Raw genomic sequence first — 24,878 nt, forward strand, 5'->3', positions numbered from 1 at the left:
GCCCCCGCCCCCCGCCGCGCACTCCCGAGTAGGGGTGCTCGTGCCCGTCCGCGCCCCCGGACCCGGACCCGGCCCCCGCCCCCGCCCCCCGCAGGCCCCTCCCGCGCGTTCGGCCCCGCCCGTCACCGCCCATTGGCGCTGGGGCCGGGCGGGGGCGCGGGCGGGGCGACGGTTCCCAGTCGGGCGCGCGCGGGCAGGGTCCTCATTGCCTGCTGCGCACCCGGGCGAGCGGCTCCCCTCGGCCTTTTCGCCATGGACGCGGACCACTCCCAGGGCCCCAAGGGTTCCTTGCGGAAGCTCCTGGAGCACCTCTCCGGGGCTGGCAAGGCTATCGGCGTGCTGACCAGCGGCGGGGATGCCCAAGGTGCGCGCCCAGCTCCGGGCGGCGAGGGAGGGACGGACGGACGGGCCGGGTGGGGGGTGCGCCGGGTGACGGCGATGGGGAAACCGGGGAGAAGAGGAGGGAAGTGAAGCGGGGAACCGGAGAGAGGAGCGGGGAAGCGATGGGGACCAGGGAGAAGCCCGCGCCGGGGAGGGGTCGGCGGGGGAACCTGCGGCGCGGCCCCAGGTCTCTGCCGGGCGCGGGCGCGGGCGGGGGCGGGCAGAACGTGGCGGCAGGAGCTTCATCCGGAAGGTGAGTGCGCTTCCCACCTCCCGTGTGTTTTTTTAATTGAGCCCGGCAGAGGTGGTCTCCTGGAGCGGCCTCGGGGTCGTTCTGCCTCGGAGCTGCAGGACGGGGCCGGGCGTCCCCTCCGAGACTTGGGGACGGCGCGACCACTTCCTAAGCGGTTCCCCCCAGCTCCGCCTCACGCCACCCGCAGAATGTGGTGGAAGAAACAGTCGGGTCCCCGCGCGCCTCCTGTCCCATCGCGCCCCCGCGCGACGAGGGCGGTCCCGGTGCTGCAATGCGGGACGCGGCGGGGTTTGTGCGCGGGTTCCCGCCAGGCGTCTCCGGGGCGATCGGGCTGCGCCTCGCGTTTCCGCTGGGGGATTTTAAAAAGGGCTTCCTGCGCCCTCCCCAGCTGTCGCCTTCCGGCTCGTGACAAAACCGAAAACTAAAATGGGTCCCGGCCCTCCCTCCCCCGCCCGCCAGCCTCCGTGGACGGGAAGGACCAGGAAGCGGGGACTCCGGAACGTCACCCGCGGCCGGCGCGGCCCTGGGCTTCCCTGGCCCGGAAACGTGGACGCTGCTCTCAGGGGGAGGCCGGATCCTGGGCCACGGACGCGGGCGCGCGGGGAGGATGTGGAACACGGGAGGGAGGGGAAGGCTCGGTGACCGCGCGCCCGGGCTCCGGGTGCACGTGGGGGCGCCGGTGCACGGACTGCGAAGTGGCCCAGCCCGCGCAGCCCCTGGCGGGTGGATCGGTGCTGCCCAGGCGGACGCAACCCGGGAGTCTTCGCGATCGCGCGGCTGGAGACACGACGGTCCCGAACCGGGTTTTGATTGTCATTTGCCGGTTTCCTCCTGCCGCGGTTGCGCGGAAAGGCCCGGATGCCGGGTTTCCTCCCGCTTCGGGACCGCGCACTGGACAGGGATGGACCGGGAGGGGCGCGCCGCCCACGGCGCCTGTGACCTTCCCTTCGCCCTTGAGCGAGCAGGCGGGCGCGGGTGCCGCAGGTTGGGGCGCTGTGGGCACCGCCCCGCCCAACGCGGGCGCCTACGTGATGCCCGGCCCGTCGTCTCCGTGCACTCCCCGGGCCCGCAGCGCAGCCTTCCAGGCCCAGCGCCCGCTGCCAGAGCGTGGGAAGCCGCGCTGCGGGGTCCGCCGGAGACCCGGTGTCAGTGCCAGGCCCCGCCCCGCAGCCCGCCCCCCCTCGCCCCGCAGCCCGCCCCCCCTTCTCCCGCCGCCGCGCTCCGGGGAAGGGCTCTGGCAGTAGCGTTCGAGTAAAATGACCCAGCATCAGCGTTCCTCCTACAGGGTTGGGTTCGCAGAGAAAGAAAACGTGATGCAGCCGAGGCTGGGATTGGAGAAATAGGGGAGTGAAGTGGAAGGAGCCTGGCCCGCATTACCTACATCTGCCCGGAGATGTGGGGGGTCCAATGGGGCCGCCTTGGGGCCGGGGTGAGACCCAGCGTGGCTTCTCAGTCAAAGGCCTTCAGAAGCAGGGGGTGCACCTTGAGTAACTGACCTTATCTGGGCAGCGAAAGAGAAGAAACCTTTGGCACAGGAAGAGGAACTGATCTCTGGAAGCCACCGGGGTGGGTGGAAGGTCAGAGTTTCAAGGTTGCTTTGGAATTTAGGTGCTGTGGGCCCTGCGCGGTGGCTCATGCTTGTCATCTCGGTGCTTTGGGAGGCCGAGGCAGGAGGATCGCTTGAGCCCGGGAGTTCCAGAGCATCCTGGGCAACATAGTAAGACTCTGTGTCTACAAAAAAATTAAAAAGTAAAAAAAAAAAAAAGAGAGAAGATGCTGTATGTATTGGGGAATATTTATGGGTTATTGTCGAAAAGTTTGCTAAAATGCTTGGGAGTTCGTGAGATTAGCATACATTGGCAGAATTACTGTGTTCTCTGTTACCCTGGTTTTGCCACCAGGGAGGAGTTTTACATATTGGAGGCCAATAAGTCCACACCTCTTCTCCTCTGGAGAAAAAGGTGGGAAGCCAATATTATGTGGGAACACGGCTTGGTGAGTACAGCCTCGAGTTGATGGGAGACAGCTGCCCTCAGCTCTGCAGGTGGCCTCAAGCCCACATGGGTCACACCTGAGCTGTCCCTGGGGAAGCCCGCCACGGTGGGTGGTCTGGGCATTCTTTCCCTGGCAGAGCCGAAGCCACGGATTGTTTTGCAGACTCTGTAAACAGCTTTATCCTGTAGTGGTATGATCTCGAACCGCTTGAGCATTTGGACGCGTTTTGTTTTTTGTTTTTTGGGTTTTTTTTTTTTTTTTTTGAGGAAGTTCACCTCTTGATATGCTCAGGCAGCCTGGTCTTAGCTGCCACAGACTTACCCTGACAGTAAGTAGGTTACCCCTGCAGAATTTATCTGTCGTGCCTCCATTTCTTTTACCATTTTATTCTGATTCTATATTAGTACTTGATATTCCCTGACATAGAAGACTATTGCCATTAGCAAGAAATGAGAGAACACATGAACATTCAAGTATTAATTTCAGGGGAATTTTTTTTTTCTTTTTTCTTTTTTTTTTTTTTTTTGAGAGGGAGTCTCACTCTGTTGCCAGGCTGTAGTGCAGTGGCGCAAACTCAGCTCAGTGCAACCTCTGCCTCTCAGGTTCAAGCAATTCTCCTACCTCAGCCTCCCAAGTAGCTGGGACTACAGACGCGTGCCACCACGCCCAGCTAATTTTTGTATTTTTAATACAGACAGGGTTACACCATGTTAGCCAGGATGGTCTTGATCTCCTGACCTCGTGATCTGCCTGCCTTGACTTCCAAAAGTGCTGAGATTACATGTGTGAGCCACAGCACCCAGCTTAATTTCAGGGTAATTTTCTGTTGGATGTGAAATTATGGTAAAATTGCACATATTGAGATGACCACAGCCACCATTTTTTGAAAACATTTTGTATACTAGGAGCTTTACTATTCTCATCTCCAAGCCTAAATACATGACCCCCAAGAGAGGCATCTCCTCTCTTGGGGAGAAAGACTCACAAAGAGAAGTAACTTGGGTAAGGGCATTCAGTGTGTACGTGGTTGTGGTAGGAGCAAACAGATCTTAATTCCCAATATTATACTCTTTCACAGACCACGAAGAGGCTGGAGTGTGGTGGCACCGTCATAGCTCACTGCAGCCTTAAACTCCTGGGCTCAAGTGATCATCCTGCCTCAGCCTTCTGAATAGCTGGGAAGACAGGAATGCGCCATCATGACCAGCTAATTTTTTATTTTATATTTATTTATTTATTTGTAGAGACAGGATCTCATTATGCTGTCAAGGCTGGTCTTGAACTCTTGGCCTCTAGCGATCCTCCTGCCTTGGCCTCCCAAAGGGCTGAGATTACAGGCATGAGCCATCATGTCAGACCTCCACCATGTTTTTCAGGGGCCATTCTTGGTGAGGCTGCTTAATTTAGTTAATGCTCAAAAGTGAGCAAAACCCAACTTGCTCAAAATTATACAGATATTCTTTGGATGGTTTTGTTAGGGGAATGAAAAGTGCCTTTTTATGATGATAGGTGTCAAGGTGGCAATAATGATATTCAGGCTTAATACCAATGCGATGGGGTGTTTTCCCCCCAGTAGAGTTGATATCTAATTATAAGATAAAATTGAAAATGTCTTTTCTGTGTTCCTGAATCCTCAGGCCTTGAATGAAGAAAGACTATTTCTCAGGCTGTTTTTTTTCCTACTTCTTTGGGCATCTTCTGTTGTCCTAAGACATGTTTGCAAACTGAAATTGATTTTCACTCAACCTATAATAAGCTCCACAGCGCTGGGTGTCGGCCTTAGTGTGACTAAGTCCCCACTCCCAGATAGTACTGCCACACACCAAGAGTGACTTATTGTCTTAGTCACAGGTTGTGGCTTCTGCAGGGCGCGGGGCCTGGAGGAGCTGAGTGGACTGGGAAGTCCAGGAGCATCCTCAGACTGGGCTGATGTGAAAGCTGTGTCCTTTCTCCTTGTCATGAGGTGAACATCAGTGCAGTATTTATAGAAAGTCCACATAAATTGAGTGAGGATAAACCTTTCCAATTGCAGTGAGAATAACTAGCATTTAGTGACTCCTTGTTCTGTGGCCCTCAGTGGTCCTGGCCACTAACTTATCCCCACTTTGCCCATGAGCAAGGGAAGCCCCGGGTGCACCGGCTTCCCTGAGTTCCCAGAGCTCCATGGTGGGGCCGGCCTGTGGGTGCAGCAGGGATGCTGGAGACTGCGTGCATCTGTGCCTTCGCTGGTGCCTTCGCTGATGTCCTTCCTGTGCCCAGCACCATGCCTGGTGCTTGGCAGGAATGCAGGTGTTTGCTGCCTGCCTCTAGCCTGGAATCTCCACCAAGGAGCAGGAAAGCAGGGGTTCTAGCTGTCTTCTTTATTCATAAAGTCCTTTAGATGAATTTAACCCTCACTAATCAAAAGTATCTTGTGATCCTCAGGTCAATATGTGTAAGCTGTTAAGATTTCAAGATTAGAACCTTAAAACCGTAGTGAGAAGTGTGAGGTTTCAGCTGAAGCCCTACATGGGCGCCTTTGGTGTCTGAAGCTCTGCTGGCTGTAGAACCCAGTGAGGTGGGAGGGGGCTTGGAGAATAGCAGCATTTCTCCTCACACATCTCCTCACCCCCTCCCTTACCATCCTGAGCACACACGTTCTTTAAGGGGATCTGTTCAGGGTAAAGTGCAGTAATTAATTTTGCATAAATGACTGGATCAGGGAGGCAGTGTGTTAGAATGATGGTGTCACCCGTGGCACAGTGGGAGATTTGTGTAAAGGCATCATTTTCTATGAAAGCAAACTGCTTTATGTGACATACGCTGATGACCCTTCGAAGCTAGACTTTTGTCATCTTTCAAAAGAAGCATGCTTTCCCTCTCGGTTACAGAAAACTAAAAGCTTTTGATACAGGACTCCAACCTTTTATCAGGGAAAATTAGGTCTCTCTAAATAAGCTCTGCCAATCTGATGGACCGTCAGAAGCAATTAAATTTAGGAAGATGAAGATACGGTAGCAGCATAGTCAAAGCAAACGTCAGGATACCAGATTGCATATCCACAGAGCGGTTCTGCTGAGAACGCACTGGAGGGGTAGAACAGAGGGCTGCATGTGGGTGGTTGGGTTGCTTTTCGTGTTTCTTTTGCACAAACCCTCTCTGGGGTTGTGATTTTGTTTGTTACAGAGTATCTTCCCGGAGGCTGCACTTTCCCTCCCCACGCCTGGGTTCTCTCCGTCTTCACCCCCTACTCCCAGCGCTTTGTTTGGAATTGCAGTCATTGTGCTTGTCAGGATGTAAGAGGCAGCCAGACACACAGCAGAGCAGAACTCTGAGAGGCAGAGGCTTATTTATAACTGGGCCCGGCCCTGCTGTCTCGAGTGCTGAGATAAGGTCTCGGTGTTTTCCTTTGCAGAATGGAGGCATCACTCAGTCTCTGTCTTATCTCCCTGTCTCTTTCTTCCCTGCCCTCTTCCCTAACACACATCGGCAGTGAAAGTCTTCAAGGGACGCAGGAGAAAAGCCTGGACTGTGCTGGGCCCCCAGCCCCAGGGCCCGTTTGCTATCTTCCCAGCTTCCTGTGCCCTGAGCCACATGGGGGAGCCTGCGGAGGTGCAGACACTGACTGCGTGGGACTGAGAGAGGCTCCGACTCTCACGGGGAGGGCACCGGTGCTGCTGGTCTACCTGGGGCCAGTGGGGCAGTTTGCAAATCCAGGCAGATCAGCTTCTGCACTTGTCCAGGTTTCTCCAATGGGAGACTCCCAGGAGTCCCGTGAGATTGTTTTCTGACTTTGACGAGGATTTTGACAGATAAGATTCATTAATATAGGACCCCTGTCTAAACGTGCATCTCTAAGTGAAATCTGATCTGAAGTTTTCTGAATGGAAAATGATGGAAAGCGTGGCATGCAATAACCTCGGGGAGTCATTCCTTCTTGTCTTTTCAGCTGTGGGTTAGTACAATTAACTGCAATCTCGCCTCCCGGGTTCAAGTGACTTTCCTGCCCCATCCTCCCAGGTAGCTGGGATTACAGGTGTGCGCCATCATGCCCACCTAATTTTTTTTTTTATTATTATTCTTTTATTTTTAGTAGAGACGGTGTTTCACCGTGTTGGTCAGGCTGGTCTCAAACTCCTGACCTCAAGTGATCCACCCACCTCGGCCTTAGAAAGTGCTGGGATTACATGCATGAGCCTTTGCGTCCCGCCTTATTTCCGTGTTCCTGTGATCTTTGAGCACATTAACGGACCGGCTTCAGTGAGTCAGGGCAGGCTTCAGGCAAATGAGCCACACCCTTTCCTCCCAGAGCTGTCCCTTCTGTGGTGGGGACCTATGAGGAAAAGCTCTTGTCTTCTGAAAGCGCCCAGGGGAGCCTCTGGTTGGGGCCTTTGGTTGAGCTGACAGTGAGGGAGGAGTCGGTAGAGGAGGGTGGGCAGGTGGAGGACTTTGGATTTGCCTGGGGTGAACTGGGAAGCAGGTGGAGGTGACCGACTGCCTCCGATAAGGGTGGCTGTGGAGACGAGGGGAGGGGAGACCGAGAGTTTAGGGTCTCACAAGGAGCAGGCCGTAGATGGAAGGTTGTAGAATGGGGCACGTGGCAGGACAGGCCTGTGCCCACAGACACACCCCACCGAGGGGAGCTGGGGGTTTAAGCGTGTCAGGGCGTGGGGTAAATGGGTGCTCAGTTATTGCAGCTGGAAAGCTGAGCCTGTGCACTGCGGCAGATACAGGCAGGTAGGGGGAAAGGAGAATCTTCATAGCAGTGCTTAGAATAGCAAAAAATGGGAAAACCAGCAAAACACTATCAACAGGAGACTAATTCCATTATGGCAGCGTTTAGTAAGGAGCTTTGTGCTGGTGGCGTGTCAGGAGGTACACGGTACACTCAAGTGCAGTATTGAAGAGCAGACCCCAGAGCAGCTCTGCACAGCAGATCCCACTGGGGCCAGGGGGCGGTTTGCAAAGCCAGGCAGATCAGTGTCTTGGTTTTCTCCAATGGGAGAATCCCCCAGGAGTGAGGCTTGCATGGGTGGCCTGTGTTATATGCAATTTAAAATGATTTAGTTGCCACATTAAAGAAAGGCTGGGGGTGGGGCAGGAACGCTGGGTGCCATGACTCATGCCTATAATCCCAGCACTTTGGGAGCCCAAGGCAGGTGGATCACTTGAGCCCAGGAGTTTGAGGCCAGTCTGGGCAACATGGCAATACCCAGTCTCTACAAAAAATAAAAAACAATTAGTCTGATGTGATGGTGCACACCTATAGTCCCAGCTGTGTGGGAGGTTGAGATGGGAGGATTGCCTGAGCCCAGGAGTTGGAGGTTGCAGTGAGCTGTGACTGTACCAGTCCACTCCAGCCTGGGCAACACAGTGAGACCCTATCTGAAAAAGAAAAAAAAGAAAAAAACTGGCAACTCACTATTTTAATAATAATTATTGTATTGATTATTAATATTTTACACCACTTTCCATACTAAGTCTTTGAAACCTAGTGTGTACAGAAGCTTACAGCACACAGCACATCTCCATATGGACGGGATGCACGTGGCCAGCGACTCCTCTGAGGGACAGTGTGGTCACGGCGATGGGTGGCGTGTGCTGTCTATATTTAGAAGGTCCCCATGTGGGAGTTTCTTCACGGGCTCCAAGGGATGTACAGGGAGGGCTGACTCCGTCCCAGCCCTCAGAGGACGCTGGAATGCAGCAGGATGCCACCGCGCCCTGACCCAGCCCCTCTGCTGCCCGAGCTCTTTCCCAGATGTCCATTTGGCTAACCTCCCTCACCTTCCCTTCCCGTCTTTCCCCAAATGTCACTCTCAGGCAGGTCTGCTGGCCCTCGGTTGTCACTGGCAGCCCCTCCCTGTCCACCAGACTCTCAACACCCCCCACCCCCACCCTGCTTGTATTTCTCTCCTTAGCACTTAGGGCTATGGTCCGTTCGCATCACGCATTTGTTCACTGTGTTTTTTACTTTCGGATCTCTCCTGATCGGAACGAGCTCCACCAGAGCCAGAGGCTTCCCATTGTGTCACTGATGCGCCCAGCAGAGGCAGCACTCAGGGCATCCGAGCTGGACAGTGGGCCGGTGGTTGAGTGAAGACCCCTACAGATTTATCAAAAGCCCTCCCCTGACCCTCCCAGAAAACACGGTGGTCTGCACAGTCCAGGAGGTCAGAGAGGCTCCCGGCTCGATGACGTTGAACTGGGTAGGGGGGGACAGCACCTTGACAGAAACCCTCTTGGCACCCTACCTCCCCATGCCCACATTATCCCTACATTATCAAAGGAGAGACCCCTGGGAGAAGCTTTGGCAGCAGGAGTGATATCGGTGCCGTGTGTGCTCATTTTCTGACAAACCAGCAGGAGGAGTGGGCTGACTGACTTTATTTCTCAAAACTGATGCAATGAAATTAACAAGTGAGTGAGCAGGAGTGTGAGAAAATTCAGGAAAAGCGGTTCAGTGCTGGGAGAGAGGGTGAGGCCGGGAGCTTCATTACTCCAGACAACGGGGGAGGTAAAAGGATAGAATCCATCTATTTCTTTTTTTTATTGATTTTTTTTTTTTTTTAAAGAGAAAGAGAGAGAGAGAATAGGAAGGAGGAAAAAGGAAGAGAAAGAGAGAGAGAGAATGGGGAGGAGGGAGAAGGAAAAGAAAGAGGGAGAGAGAATGGGAGTATTGCTTTCTTGCCCAGGCTAGAATGCAATTTAGTAATGGGTATTGAAAACCTCTTTTATACTGATAATTATACTTAATGATGTAGTCAGGAAGGAATAAGGGAAGAAGATAACAAACAAACAGCCAACCAATATTTAATTTAAACCTATGAAATGCTATGCGATTACTGAGGAGTGATTTACTTCCAATTATATAGTCACCTTTGGAATAGGTGTGAGGTGGTAATGTATGTTTTGTGTATTTGAAGTGGAGAGTTCTATAAATGTTTATTAAGTTTACTTGTTCCGGGTCTGAGTTCAAGTTCTGAATATCCTTGTTAATTTTCTATCTCGTTGATCTATAGAATCGTTAGCTCTTCTTGTTGCATTGATCCTTTTGCCATTATGTAATGTCATTCCTCGCCTCTTTTGATCTTTGTTGCTTTAAAGTCTACTTTATCAGAGGCGAGAATTGCATCTCCTGCTTTTTGTTTATTAGTTTATTTTTACTTTCTGTTTGATTGGTAAATCTTCCTCCTTCTCTCTGAGTCTTTGTGTATTGTTGCATGTAAGATGGGCCCGGATGCAGCATACCGATGGGTTTTGGCTTTTTATCCAACTAAAATATATATAAGTTTAATACTGGCGTTTGATGCTAGCTGGCTGTTTTGCCCTTTAGTTGATGTAAATTTTTTATTGTGTTAAAGTTCTTTGCTTTTTGATATTTTTTTGGAAAGGCTGATATTGGTTTTTCCTTTATATGTATAGTGTTTCTTTCAGAAGCTCTTGTAAAGCAGGCCTGGTGGTGGTGAACTCTCTAAGTACTTGTTTGTTCGCAAAAGATTTAATTTTTCCTTCGCTCATAAAGCTTAGTTTGGCTGGATAGGAAATTCTGGGTTGAAAGTTCTTTTCTTTAAGGATGTTAAATATTGGTCCCCACTCTTTTCTGGCTTGTAGGGTTTCTGCTGAGAGATCTGCTGTAAGTCTGATAGGTTTCCCTTTATGGGTAACCTGACCTTTCTCTCTGGCTGCCCTTAGTATTTTCTCCTTCATTTCAACCCTAATAAATCTGGCGATTATGTGCCTTGGGGTTAGTCTTCTTGAAGAATATCTTTGTGGTGTTCTCTGTATTACCTGGAGTTGAATATTACCCTGCCTTGCCAGGTTGGGAAAATTTTCCTGAATGATATCCTGAAGAGTATTTTCCAACTTGGAGTCATTCTCTTCATCACATTCAGGTACACCTATCAAACGTAAATTAGGTCTTTTCACATAGTCCCATATTTCCTGGAGACTTTGCTCATTCCTTTTCATCCTTTTTTCTGCATTCTTGTCTTCTCGTTTCATTTCACTGAGCTGGTCCTCGACTTCTGATATCCTTTCTTCTGCTTGATCAATTCGACTGTTTAAACTTGTGCATGCTTCGCGAAGTTCTCGTGTTGTGTTTTTCAGCTCCATCAATTCACTTATATTCTTCTCTAAATTGTCCATTCTCGTTAACATTTCGTCAAACCTTTTTTCAAGGTTCTTAGTTTCTTTGCATTGGGTTAGAACAAGTTCTTTTAATTCACAGAAGTTTCTTATCACCCACGTTTTGAAACCTGCTTCTGTTATTGGAACACACGTGTAATCTATTAAGCCTTGTTCCGTTACTGATGAGGAATTGCAATCCCCTGTAGAGGGAGAGGCATTCTGATTTTGAGTATTCTCTGCCTTTTTACGCTGGTTTCTTCCCTTCATTATATATTTGTCCGTCTGTCGTCTTTATAATTACCGACTTTCTAACTGGGTCTCTGACGTCCAACTTGTTGATTCCCTGCGCCGAAATCTGAGCAATCCACTGAGCCGGCCAAAACAGCGGTGTTAAGATTGATGGTGCTTTTCTGCCCGGAATCTCCGGACTCTGCACCAAGAACTGGCGTGCTAAGGCACCAGCAAAACCGCCACGCCGGCCACAAGAGTCGCCCTGGCGACCCATGGAGCTCGTCCACTGGGAATCTCCTGGTCCGTGAGCAACTAATATTCGTCTGAAAGTGTGGCGTTCTCTCCTTCTTTGCGCTTTCACTGGGAGGTACGTGCCCGAGCTGCTAATCATCAGCCATCTTGGATCTCTCTCCCTTGATTTTTTAAAAATACAACTTAGACTGGGCATGGTGGCTCAGGCGTGTAATCCTGGCACTTTGGGAGGCCCAGAAGGGCGGATCACCTGAGGTCAGGAGTTGGAGACCAGCCTGGCCAGCATGGTGAAACCCTGTCTCTACTAAACATACAAAATTAGCCAGGTATGGTGGTGCTTGCCTGTATTCCCAGCTACTTGAGAGGCTGAGGCAGGAGAATCGCTTGAGCCCGGGGGGGGCGGGGGTTGCAGTGAGCCGAGATTGCACTGCTGCACTCCAGCCTGGGCAACAAGAGGGAAACTCCATTTCAAACAAACAAGCAAAAAATACAATTTAGATTTTATCGAGCAGATTCCCAGGAAGTTGAGATTTGTAAACTGGGAAATCCAGGTCTTCCAAGTAGCCAGGAAATAAGGGTGACCTGACTCACTCTTGCTGGTCCCTGCTGTGCGCCAGGGATGACTCTGCCTAAGGAAGAAGTCGTCTTGTGACTCTCTCACCTGCACTGTGGTAAAGTGTGTCCTATCAAGAGAGTTAATGATCCGTCCTGTCTGTGGCAGTTTGAGTAACAACCACATATTTCCTAGGTAACCGCTCCCTCATTGTCTCCAGGTTTATTTTTGGTTCTCATAATGAGAAGATCACTTCCCTGGAAACTGGGGTTTTTTGGGAATTATGAAGAGGTGTTTTTCCAAATGTTAAGGTTCCTGCATGGTAGGAAAATGTTTTCTCCTGGAAATCCTTAGGAAAGCTGTCTGATACCTGGGTTGAGCTCCCAAAAGCAAAACAAAATGAGATGGATTAGCCCCAGGATGCCGGAGCTGATGGGACAAACTGTAGCTTGAGTGTGTGGAGTGAAAGATTCTGAAGCTGCCCTTCGTCCCAAATGGCTGTGTGCCGGGCCAGCCCTAAGGAAATGGCGAACCTGGCGACATTTACTTGTGAGGCTGGGAATGCCCGAATTGCAAGTTCGCACCTGTGAACCTGTGAGGCTGGGAAGACCCGCGTCGCAAGCACGCAGCCTTCGTCCCTGTCCTGTGGTGACAGAGCCCCTCAGTAAATGCTGGCTTGCTTCCCCCTTGCATTTGTCCACCAGCATTCTCCTCCCTCCAAAGCCAACACTGAGTGTTCCTGGGGCTTCCTCAGGTTTCACCCTACAGGACCCAGCCTGAAGCAAGGATTTGTAGTGCTCACTGTACAGCAGTTCAGAGGGAGGGCCTAGAACCAAACAGGCCCCACCCCAGGCCATTCAATGAGCCTTTGGTCTCTAGCAGGCGTTATTTTCCTTCAAGCTCCCATTGGTGACTCTAAGGCACAGTCCTTGTCATAGAGGAAGTTTGGAAGTCTTTAGAGGTAAAATGAAGTAAGACTAGGATTTACACTGCAGCTTCTGCACTTACTGATGTTGTTACCTTCCGGTAATCAGTTTGTCCCCTGCAGAGCCTCATCCCTCCAGGGAGGTGTCAGAGTTCCGCTGGCTTCCTGTGAGAATCGCCCAGGCCAGGGCTCTGGCTGTGGGTGTGCCGTAAGCAAGGGGTGCCCTGCAGGGCCCTACTGAGTGCTGCCAGCCCCTGAGCTCAAGGGAAACCCATGAATAAAAGCCCTTTGCAGTGTAGGACTCCATCCCACTGACGTGCAAGAGAACATAAGCCCTTTCAGGACCTAGAACTGTATCTTTAAGAGTGTGGTGCCCCCATCACCTGGAAATTGCTAGAAATGTAAGTTCTCAGGCTCCCTCTCCACCTGTGAAACCCTAGGGGCAGCCCAGCTATGGGTCCGAGGTGGGGTCGGGGGTGGGTTCAGCTACTGATGGTGAGCTTCTGCTTGTAGGGTGGTGTCACGATTCTTTCCAGGTGTGTGCAGGTGAACCCATGGGGGTGGGGGAGGTGGGGAGAATCCAGGCAGGGACTTCAGGGACTGAGTTTAGTGCTGGTGTGTGTTTTTACTGTGCAGGAGTCTCCTGGGGTCACCTTGTGTATCATGTCCAGCTTTTTTTTTTTTTTTTTTTTTTTTTTTTTGAGACAGAGTCTCACTCTGTCGCCAAACTGGAGTACAGCGGCGCGATCTCTGCTCACAGCATCCTCTGCCTCCTGGATTCAAGTGATTCTCCTGCCTCAGCCTCCTGGATAGCTGAGACTACAGGCCTATGCTAATATTTGTATTTTTATAGAGACAGGGTTTCACCATGTTGGCCAGGATGGTCTCGATCTCTTGACCTTGTGATCTGCCCACCTCGGCCTCCCAACGTGCTGAGATTACAGGCATGGGTCACTATGCCCGGCCATGCTCAGCTTTTAAAATTTTATTCCTTCTGCTATTTCTTTCCACTTACATTTTTTAATATTCCCAAGTTCTTCATCAGTCCTTTATGAAAGGCCGGGTGGGCATGGTGGGAACGAGGTCTTCAGAGAGCAGGGGGCGGAGGAGGAGCAGGGCGGGGGAGGAGTGGGGCGGGGGAGGAGTGGGCAGGGGAGGGGCAGGGCCGAAGGGCTGCCACCAGGTCTTAGAGTTGTGCTTCTTCATCACCTGCTTCCCAGTTTTGTCACAGGCTGAGCGTTTGATGGTTAATTCATCCATCAGAGTGACCATAGCACAAGGTCCTGGAGTCAGAGCTCTGCCTCTACCCCTCGAGTTGAAGAGTCCGGGCACTGCCGAGCCTGCCTATTGGAGAGATGGGTGAGAATGTCCCACAGGTGTGAGGCCAATGGGGCGGGAGGCTCTGTCCTGCCAGGAATAAATGGAATCAGGTGGGAGGCAAGCCAGGTGGTCTTCCTGGGAGGTGCCAGAGCCCAGGAGCGGAGGATGAGGTAGAGCGTCTGACCAGGAGTGCTGACAGGGCTGCCACCCAGGCTAGGGGACAGGAGGCTCCGAGTGCCGCCAGACAGGTAGGAGGTCCCTGGGCACTGCCAGGAGCTGAGGGGAGCTTGGGTTTTCTTCCCATAGCCCTGGGAACCCAGAGGAAAGTGGTCTTATTTGTGCTTTAGAAGAGAACGTTGAAAGTGGTGTGGAAACCGTCTCGGACGTGGTGCCGAGTGTAGAAAGAAATGACGTGTGAAGCTCCACACGGCACAGCAGCCAGGCACCGACCTCGACCCAGTTCTCCAAGGGGATGGGGCTTGTGTGACCGTGACTCATTGGCATTTTTTCTGAACAAGAGGAATGTATTCATAATTTACTTGCGTAAAAGCCAACGAAAGAGAAAAAGCTGTTGTAATGATTCTGGCCGCTGCGTGGCTCACGTCAGAGGGAGTCGGGGATTCGGGGGCAGTGCTGGGAGAAGGGGTCTGTCGTGTGGGCTGGAGCTAGCGAGGTTTGGCGCCAGGGACAGAGGAGAAAGTTGTGCTGTTTGCAGGAGAGAGAGTGCAGCGGGCGGAGGAGGTGGCCAGGGTGAGCTGACCTGCTGCATTTAGAAATGCCGAGTCTGATGTTCTTAGTTCATCAGGAGGTCATTAGAGTTCTTCATGTTATAAACTAGGTTTGAATATGAAGTAAATAAGACTACATCATATATATATGCACGCATACATAGTAGATACGTAGTATACACGCATTTACCCCTAAAATAGGTATTTTCACTCAGAATTGTCAACTTTCAGAAGCAATGGTGACCCCAGCATCGCCGACCTGGCCCAGCAGCATTTCAGGTTTTTTAAGCGTCTTCTGAGCCGGTCGCCGTCCAAGCGCACATAGCCTGCCTCTGTGTCACGGACGGCCCTGCAGGACCACGGTCCTTTCATTTGTGGCCCACTGACTGGAAGCATCACTTGCTTCACGGCCCACGAACTGCAGCATCGTTAAGATGGGCGCTCTCAGGTGTGTCTGGGAGCAGCGGCACTGAAAGCTCAGGTGCTCCTCATCCTTCAGCAGCAGCGCTGCGTGGTTGTGGGTGCGGCCCTCGTGCCTTTTAACTCCTCTCCTGATGGGCCTGAGCTCCTTAGCCACGACAGCGAGACAGACCCTCCAGGCCCCAGAGGTGATTCTGAGACACTAGTGGCTTCAGCTCCCTTGACCACAGTGGAGATTGGGATGGAGGCTAACACACTTATATGATGATACATTGTATAACATCTGCTGCTGAGAGGAGGTGGGGCTGAAAGACTTAGAAGTTGATACATTGTATAACATTGTCTGAGATGGAGGCTAATGACATAAGTTGATACATTGTATAACATTGTCTGAGATGGAGGTTAAACACTTATATGAGGATACATTGTATAATGTTGTCTGAGCCAGAGGCTAAACATTTATATGATGATACATTGTATAACGTTGTCTGAGATGCAGACTAAACATTTATATGATGATACATTGTATAATGTTGTTCTTTTTTTTAAGTGGAGGGCTTCCCTTTATCTTCCTGAGGTATGGTTATTTGTAATATGCCGGTTTATTTTAACTTTACTGATCATAAAATTGTAACATGCCGGTTTCTTTTAACTTTATTGATCATTCAACTTGTTTTCTATTGAAGCCCATTATCTAATTTTTTTTTTTTTTTTTTTTTTTGAGACAGAGTCTTGCTCTGCCATCCAGGCTGGAGTGCAGTGGTGCAAGCTCTGCTCACTGGAACCTCCACCTCCTGGTTCAAGCAATTCTCCTGCCTCAGCCTCCTGAGTAGCTGGGACTACAGACGCATGCCCAGCTAATTTTTAGTAGAGATGGGGTTTCACCATATTGGCCATGCTGGTCTCCAACTCCTGACCTTGTGATCTGCCCACCTCGACCTCCAAAAGTGCTGGGATTACAAGTATGAGCCACTGTGCCCAGGCAATTTTTTTTTTTTTTTACAGTGGTAGTTGGTGATGCGATAATCCATTTTTTATCTCCTCCTCTTATCACACACAGAATGTGGCTAGCTGCGAATAAACACCTGTTCTGCACATTGTTCAGTTGGATGGAGTGGCCTACAAATTGGTACTGAGCTCAGGCAGTGATGTTTTGAACAGAAAGTCCTCCAGGCTCTTAGATTCAGCCCAGGCGTACAGGACACCTTGCATTGTGTTAGCTGTTTCTTTTAGTCCTTACCCTCATCCCAGAGGGCTGTATGTACCCATCTCTTGCATCAGGAAATGAGGGCATTGAGCAGTTACAGAACAGACCCATGGTCCTGGGTCCTGAGTGGCAGAGCCGGAATTGCCAAGGCCCTTCAGTGACTCTTGCTTCTGTTTCCTCTGCAGGTATGAACGCTGCTGTGCGCGCTGTGGTGCGCATGGGCATCTACGTGGGGGCCAAGGTGTACTTCATCTACGAGGTTAGTGTCTGCCCCACGCTCCCTGTTGCTCTTCCTTCCACCTGCGCAGAGCCCTGCAATCACTGGCATGTGCTCACCCCTGCCTCCCGCTGCTCAGCAAGCCCACAGGAGCTCCTGGTGGGGGCTGTTTACATAGGAGGCCCTGCTTTCTGGTCTCCAGACAGATGCCTGGTCTGTGAGGTTTTTGTTAGGAAGCGAGGGGAGAAAGGAGAGGGAGCCCCAAAAGCCATTTTCTTCTTATTTTTAGACAGAGTCTTGCTCTGTCATCCAGTCTGGAGTGCAGAGGGGTTATCTTGGCTCATTGCAACCTCCTAGGTTCAAGTGATTTTCTGCCTCAGCCTCACAAGTTGTTGCAATTACAGGCACCTGCCACCATGCCAAGCTAATTTTTTGTATTTTTAGTAGAGAAGCGGTCTCACCATGTTGGCCAGGCTGGTCTCAAACTCCTGTCCTCAAGCAATCTACCTGCCTTGGCCTCCCAAAGTTTTGGGATTACAGGCGTGAGCCACTGTGCCCAGCCCCAAAAGGCCATTTTGATATCAACTTTCTGGTGTTGATTTCTAGGATTAGAGATCAACCAGTGTTCTCTTAATTGGTCGTATTGGTGGATTGGTTGTATTTGTTCAAGGCTCTCATTGCTATAGAAGTGATTTGTAGGCTGAATTTGAATAAGCATTTAGAGAAATGGGGAACAACAGCCCCTTTGAGCTTTTCATCATTAATGTAAAATCAAAACCACACCTATGCCAGCTGATGTGTTACTTCAGAATGAAGAGACTTCAATTAAATAGCGGGGAGGACTCCCTATCTGCTGCATTTGAAGTCCTGGCAACTTAAGACTAAAAAGCCTTTGAAGGGAAGGCGCCAATAGAGTTTGGATCACAGTATTGATTTCAGAAATTAGGAAAAAAGTTAATGTTTAAATTTCTAAAATATATTTTTAAAATTTAAGTTCTGGGTACATGTGCAGAATGTGCAGGTTTGTTACATAAGTACATACATGCCATGGTGGTTTGCTGCATCCATCCCCCTGTCACCTACATTAGGTATTTCTCCTAATGTTATCCCTCCCCATCCCCCTGCCCCCTGCTATCCCTCCCCTAGCTCCCCCATCCCACGACAGGCCCCAGTGCGTGATGTTCCCCTGCCTTTAAAAATGAAAAGATGGTATTTTAAAAAATTCATTTAATGCCTGCAAAATGATTTAGTATTTTAGTCTGATTTCCCTCAGTGTGATGTATATAAAAGACTGGAAAGAAATACATTATTAAAAGTAGAGCAGACATGTTCTGTATACTGTTTTTCATCTATATCATAACCTTATGATTATATCATGACCTTTTCTATGTAGATTCCACAACTGTTGCTTTAAATGTCAGCATACTGTCCCGCAGAACTGATGTCATGCATGGACCCTGTATGCCCCCATTCCCCTGGTATTGCACCATTTGGTTTTCTTCCTATTTTCCAAGCTGATAAGATCTATGTTAATATTCAAAGCAATTCAGTGTTTTCAGTTATTATTTAATACCTTGGTCCAAAGATTGGGCGGTGACTGCGATAAAAGGGCCAGTCATCATCACTGCTCAGGATGGTTCTTGTCTCAGTGATTCCTGAAACCTGCCCAGCCCCGCCCCAGCCCTGCGCAGGGAAGGCGGGGTACCAGCTCCCCAGGATGACGCCATGTGTGGCTGCTTGTGGCTGCCTCCGAGCCCTGGCATGGATTCCCCTGTCTGTTTTCTAAGCTCTCTTTCCCTTTGGTGAAATGTCTGCTGCTCTTATTCTTTGTTCATTTGTGCATTCTATCCATTCGTTTATCATTTGCTGGCAAGAGGTTTTTTTTTTTCTTTTCTATTTTTGGCTTTTATTAAACTGGTTATGTGGTTATTGTTTGTATTTGTCTGATTTGGGCAATCTTAACAGTAGGTCTAACTGTAGCATTCCCAGGCTGCTGTTTTTATCATTTTATATTTGGGTCTTTTTTTTTTTTTTTTTTTTGAGATGGAATTTTGTTCTTGTTGCCCAGGCTGGAGTGAGATGGTGCAATCTCAGCTCACTGTGGCCTCTGCCTCCCAGATTCAAGTGATTCTCCTGCCTCAGCCTCCCGAGTAGCTGGGATTACAAGCATGCACCACCATGCCCAGCTAATTTCGTATTTTTAGTAGAGATAGAGTTTCTCTGTGTTGGTCAGGCTGCTCTTGAACTCTGGACTTCAGGTGATCTGCCCACCTCCATCTCCTAAAGTGCTGGGATTACAGGCCTCAGCCACCATGACCAGTCTATTTGGGTCTTATTAAGATCAAATTACCTTCATGTGTTGTCCTGCCCAGGGCCTGACCCTGGTAGCGGCTGCCCCTTGCTCAGGGACAAGGAATAAGCCCAGTAGACTCTGTCCAGAGCACAATCCTCCACCCCCATCCACAGCTCAGTCCTCCTCCCCTGTCCACAGATCAGTCCTTCACCTCCATCCACAGCACAGTCCTCCTCCTCAATCCACAGCTCAGTCCTCCACTCCCATCCAGAGCACAGTCCTCCACCCGCATCCACAGCACAGTCCTCCACCCCCATCCACAGCTCAGTCCTCCTCCATCCACAGCACAGTCCTCCTCCTCCATCCACAGCTCAGTCCTCCACCCCTATCCAGAGCACAGTCCTCCACCCCATCCACAGCACAGTCCTCCTCCTCCATCCACAACTCAGTCCTCCTCCTCCATCCACAGCACAGTCCTCCTCCTCCGTCCACAGCACAGTCCTCATCCTTGATCCACAGCTCAGTCCTCCTCCCCCGTCCACAGCTCAGTCCTCATCCCTCATCCACAGCACAGTCCTCCACCTCCATCCACAGCACAGTCCTCCTCCTCCATCCACAGCACACTCCTCCTCCTCCATCCACAGCTCAGTCTTCCACCTCCATCCACAGCACAGTCCTCCTCCTCCATCCACAGCACAGTCCTCCTCCTCCATCCACAGCTCAGTCCTCCTCCCCTATCCACAGCTCAATCCACCTCCCCCATCAATAGCACAGTCCTCCTCCCCATCCACAGCTCAGTCCTCCTCCTCCATCCACAGCACAGTCCTCCTCCTCCATCCACAGCAGTTCTCCTCCTCCATCCACAGCACAGTCCTCCTCCTCCATCCACAGCTCAGTCCTCCTCCCCCATCCACAGCTCAGTCCACCTCCCCCATCGATAGCACAGTCCTCCTCCCCATCCACAGCACAGTCCTCCTCCTCCATCCACAGCTCAGTCCTCCTCCCCCATCCACAGCTCAGTCCACCTCCCCCATCAATAGCACAGTCCTCCTCCCCATCCACAGCACAGTCCTCCTCCTCCATCCACAGCTCAGTCTTCCACCTCCATCCACAGCACAGTCCTCCACCCCATCCACAGCACAGTCCTCCACCCCCTCCACAGCACAGTCCTCCACCCCATCCACAGCACAGTCCTCCACCCCATCCACAGCACAGTCCTCCCCCATCCACAGCTCAGTCCTCCACCCCTGTCGACAGCACACTCTGTCCCGGAGTGGGGTTTCTTTCGAGGTAAACCCCATATGTCCTCTTTGTCTCATCTGGAAGGGCTGCAGCTCTCAGGCCCGTCCATGTGATTCATGGCCACAGGTGCCATCTGGACAGGGTCTGCGGGGATGACGCCTCTTCCTGCCCCTGCCCTGGGTGAGGAAGGAGGGTCCTGACTGAGATCTCATTTCCTTTAGGGAAATTCAAGGCATTTCTGCAATTCCTTTGCTGAGAAGTGGCCAAAATGAATCCTTGTATGCAAATGGTGTTTGGGACAATTCTAATTTTTATGAGAACTGTTTTATAGTAAGTGGCACCTTCAAAGGTGTCAGGAGCAAAGCTGAATGGAGTATTGATGAATTTTGGCACAAAGAATAATCAGGGTTTTGGAATGATCTTAGGGAGAGAGGAGCAGCCTGGGGTCAGCATATCTGAACCCAAATTGCCTCTCTGACTCCCTCCCCACTGGCCCCAGAAGCCGGGAAATCCTAGTGAACAGGTCCTGCTGTTCACCTCCCTCCGGGGTAGCCCAGGCAGCAGCCTACCTCCGGGCGCCTTGGGAACAGAGATTCTCATGGAGCCGCAGACCGCCAGGACCTTGTATGAGCAGTAGCTTCTTCACCCAGTTGTAGTAATAAATGTTGAATCCATTTAGGGTCTCATCATTTTGCCGTTACAGATGTAAAAATCCTGTATCTTTAATTCTAAGACAGAAAACACCCTAAAATCTGTGAGTGTTTTCCTAACTGGCAGCAAATCCCCGACTGACCTGGAGCGCGTTGCCTGGCTGACCCAGTTGGGATGATGGCTCTCAACTCTCTCTCCAGGGGTGGGTTTGATGTGGGGCAGGGCCCAGGGTACAGGTGCAGTAACATACACACTGCTTTTTAAAACATTTTTTATTTTTAATTATGGATACATAAGACTTGTACCTGTTTATGGGGTACATGTGATTTTTATTTTTTATTAAAGTGAAATATGCATGTCATTTACCATCTTTACTGTTTGTGGGCATAGAGTTCAGTAACATACATTTATATTGTTTTCTTCCCTCGTGTTCCTTCCTTTCCCCACCCCTCCCATTCCACTGATAACTGCAGTTCTCTCTATGAGGTCAACGCTGTGTGAGTGAGATCAGGCAGTGTTTCTCTTTTTATGCCTGGCTTATTTCTTTTATCTTTTTTTTTTTCTTTTTTCTTTTTTCTTTTTTTTGGATACAGAGTTTTACTCTGTCGCCCAGGCTGGAGTGCAGTGGCACAATCTTGGCTCACTGTAGCCTCTGCCTCCTGGATTCAAGTGATTCTCCTGCCTCAGCCTCCTGAGTAGCTGGGATTACAGGGACCCATCACCACTCCTGGCTACCTTTGTTTGAATTTTTAGTAGAGATAGGGTTTCACCACGTTGGCCAGGCTGGCCCCAAACTCCAGACCTCAGGTGATCTGCCCACCTCATCCTCTCAAAGTGCTGGGATTACAGGCATGAGCCACCATGCCTGGCCATGTTTTATTTTTTAAGCATGTGTCAGTAATTTATCCAACATATTTTTTCACCTATAGTCCAGTTTCTAAGTTTATCTAGAGTTGTCTAGGTTGCCAACAGACCAAAGCAATTAAACAGGTTACTATTAATTACTTAAAGGGTTTTGTTTTTTCCTTTAGTAGTTTATGTGTAAAGAATGTGTCCATCTGAAAACAGTGGCGTATCTGCTGAAAGACTGGACTTGATTGACGGAGCTCTGCTGTCTGGCCACTGCTTGAGCTCCTGTAAACCTGGGCCAAGCTACGTGTGGGACATGCCAAGGCTTGGGCTCCGTTCCAGGGAGACTCGGGGGAGGATTTGCCAATTAACCCATTCGCTTGTACCTGGTGAACCAATTGTTAGTTCTTTCTTTTTCTCTTAAGCTAAGATTTTTCCTTAGAAGCCTACAAATGGCTTTAGCTTCTTGGAGGTGATGATAGCAAGTCTATCAGATGCTTTGACCCAAAGGCTGTGCCCAGGGCAAACTGCCCTGGCTTTGCTAGGTCCAAACCAGACTGGAGAGGGTCAGTGGGTTAACCCAGGGCTGCCCTGGGCTGCGGAAAATGGTTGGCTCCTTGCATTTGGTTTCATTTATGGATTTAATATCCTGTTGTTGAAGATTTTTCTGCAGATTTGAAACATTGTTCATCTTCTTACAGCTCTTCAAATATGACTCACTTAAGATTCTTGCCAAGCAAGGTTGCTCACGCCTTAATCCCAGCACTTTGGGAGGCTGAGGCGGGCAGATCACTTGAGGTCAAGAGTTAGAGGCCAGCCTGGCCAATGTGACGAAACCCCTTCTCTACTAAAAACACAAAAGTTAGCTGCACATGGTGGCACATGCCTGTGATCCTTGGAAGGCTGAGGCTTGAACCCAGGAGGCAGAGGTTGCAGTGAGCCGAGACTGCACCATTGCACTCCAGCCTGGATGACAGAGCAAGACGGTCTCAAAAAAGAAAGAAAAAAGCAGTCTTTCATCTTAATTTTTTTTTTTTTTTTTTTTTTTTTTAGTTTGATTCTGTTCTGGACAGTTGTTTGTAAACATTATCAGAGCCCTCTTTGTCTCTTCTACACTGTGAGGAAAGGATAGGAATAATTCTGGTCATTTTATTAGTTCTCTCCATGATTAAAAACAACACATTCTGCTGGGCGTGGTGGCTCATGCCTGTAATCCCAGCACTTTGGGAGGCTGAGGCAGGCAGATCACCCGAGGTCTGGAGTTCGAGGCCAGCCTGGCCAACATGGTGAACCCCTATCTCTACTAAAAATACAAAAAAAAATAAAGTAGCCAGGAGTGGTGATGGGCACCTGTAATCCCAGCTACTTAGGAGGCTGAAGCAGGAGAATCACTAGAACCTGGGAGGCGGAGGTTGCAGTGAGCCAAGATTGTGCTATTGCACTCCAGCTTAGGCAACAAGAGCGAAACTCCATCTAAAAAAAAAAAACCAGGGCGTGGTGGCTCATGCCTGTAATCCCAGCACTTTGGTAGGCCAAGGTGGGTGGATCATCTGAGGTCAGGAGTTCGAGACCAGCCTGACCAACATAGTGAAACCCTGTCTCTACTAAAAATACAAAATTAGCCAAGCATGGTGGTGCACACTGGTAATCTCATACTGGGAGACTGAGGCAGGAAAATCACTAGAACCTGGAGGCAGAGGTTGCAGTGAGCCAAGATTGTGCCATTGCACTCCATCCTGGGCAATAAGAGCGAAACTCCGTCTAAAAAAACAAACAAAAAACACATTCAAAAGGTTATCAGATAAGTGGTGTGTTTTTCTGTTGAAAGGCTGAGGGGTGTTGGAACAGCGTCAACATCCAGCCTCTCGTCTTCCCGAATGTGCTTCTGCAGAGCCTGCGCCCCACCCCCCACCCCAGCTCGGCTCAGGTGCCCAAGGGTCTCCATGTCCCTGCGCCACAGCTTGACGTAATTACTATACCAATAAACACACCATTAATTTATCAATGAAGCAATTAGCATCATGTTTCTCTTCCTTAGTTGGTCTCATGGAGGTAGAGAGTAGTATGATGGATACCAGATGCTGGGAAGGGGTGTGGATGGAGGGGCTGCAGAGAGGGGGTGGGTACGAACATAAGCTTAGACAGGAGGAGTAGGTTCCAGTGTGGATAGAGGAATAGGCCGGTTGTCTTAACAGCATATTGTATTAATATATTTCAGAGTAGCTAGGAGAGAGGACTGGAAATATTTGGAATGCATAGAAGTTATAAATATCCAGGGCGATGGACACCCCAGTACCCTAATTTGGTCATTACAGGTTCTGTGCCTGCAACAAATACTCACATGCACGCCACAAATATGTAAAATAATTTATGTCAATAAAATAACATTTAAAAAATATGGGAAAAAAACCTTTCCCTTCCTGATAGAAACCCTTCGTTTGCATTGGAAATATACATATATAGATAGATAAAATAAACCTCCTGCTTTTATAATCTTTAAAGTGAGAAATCTCACACTTGTGACCCAAAATAAACACCTTTTCCTCAAAAGTGCTAGTGCTCCCCTGTCTGAGGAAGGAGGTGTAGGGGACCTCTCTCCATCTGGAGGATGTCTGAGCTTTTGGGATCTGTGGACGGGGGTGGCCACAGAAGCCTGAGCTCCTGCTCCTGGGATGTGTAGACAGGGGTGGCCACAGAAGGCAGAGCTCCTGCTCCTGGGATGTGTGCACGGGGGTGGCCGTGGAAACTGCTTGGGAAGTCAAAGAACAGGTGATAGCATCAGTGCTGACTTTTGGGGCCCTGTCAGATGTTTTTTTTAATCTCTCTCCCCTCCCATCCCTGACTGTGACCCTACCTTCTCCACTCCCCCACATCGTTGAAAGACCAAGCGAGGTTGTCCACATCCCATTCGGTCACATTTCTTTTCTTTTCTTTTTTTTTTTTTTAAGATGGGGTTTCACCATGTTGGTCAGGCTGGTCTTGAACTCCCGACCTCAGGTGATCCACCCGCCTTGGCCTCCAAAGTGCTTGGATTACAGACGTGAGCCACCACACCCGGCCAGTCACATTCCTTTGATGTTTTATACGTAACTATTTCTGCCTGTTAACTTTCTTGAAGTCAGAACTACTCAGCCACTCCGAGTCTGTCTGAAGGTAAATGATGCTTGAAGGCAGCTCTGTGCAGTTCCTTACGCGAAGCTGCGCCCGACCTGATCTGCCAGGCCTCTGCCAAAGCCCATGCCTTCCACTCGA

The 24,878-nt window shown here is 50.1% G+C and overlaps 1 protein-coding gene across 4 annotated transcripts in view; it reads left to right on the forward strand.

Annotated features, from left to right (window-relative positions):
* Nucleotides 1-204: 204 nt before the first annotated feature.
* PFKP (phosphofructokinase, platelet) overlaps nucleotides 205-24,878 on the forward strand; it is a 71,455-nt gene continuing 46,781 nt past the window's right edge. Inside the window, exons 1-2 of one of the 4 annotated variants that reach the window (XM_021670722.2) lie at nucleotides 205-364; nucleotides 16,560-16,633. In XM_021670722.2, the coding sequence (XP_021526397.1) occupies nucleotides 253-364; nucleotides 16,560-16,633 (186 nt within the window). In that variant the 5' untranslated portion in view covers nucleotides 205-252. Of the gene's footprint in view, nucleotides 365-617; nucleotides 635-2,183; nucleotides 2,201-3,427; nucleotides 3,445-16,559; nucleotides 16,634-24,878 lie in introns of those variants that run through there. The other 3 variants (XM_064371805.1, XM_021670721.2, XM_064371806.1) reach the window with 3 other exon arrangements.

The sequence above is a fragment of the Aotus nancymaae genome, unplaced genomic scaffold (assembly GCF_030222135.1).
Source record: "Aotus nancymaae isolate 86718 unplaced genomic scaffold, 86718_ANA_hifiasm-v0.15.2.pri h1tg000173l, whole genome shotgun sequence".
Lineage (NCBI taxonomy): Eukaryota > Metazoa > Chordata > Mammalia > Primates > Aotidae > Aotus > Aotus nancymaae.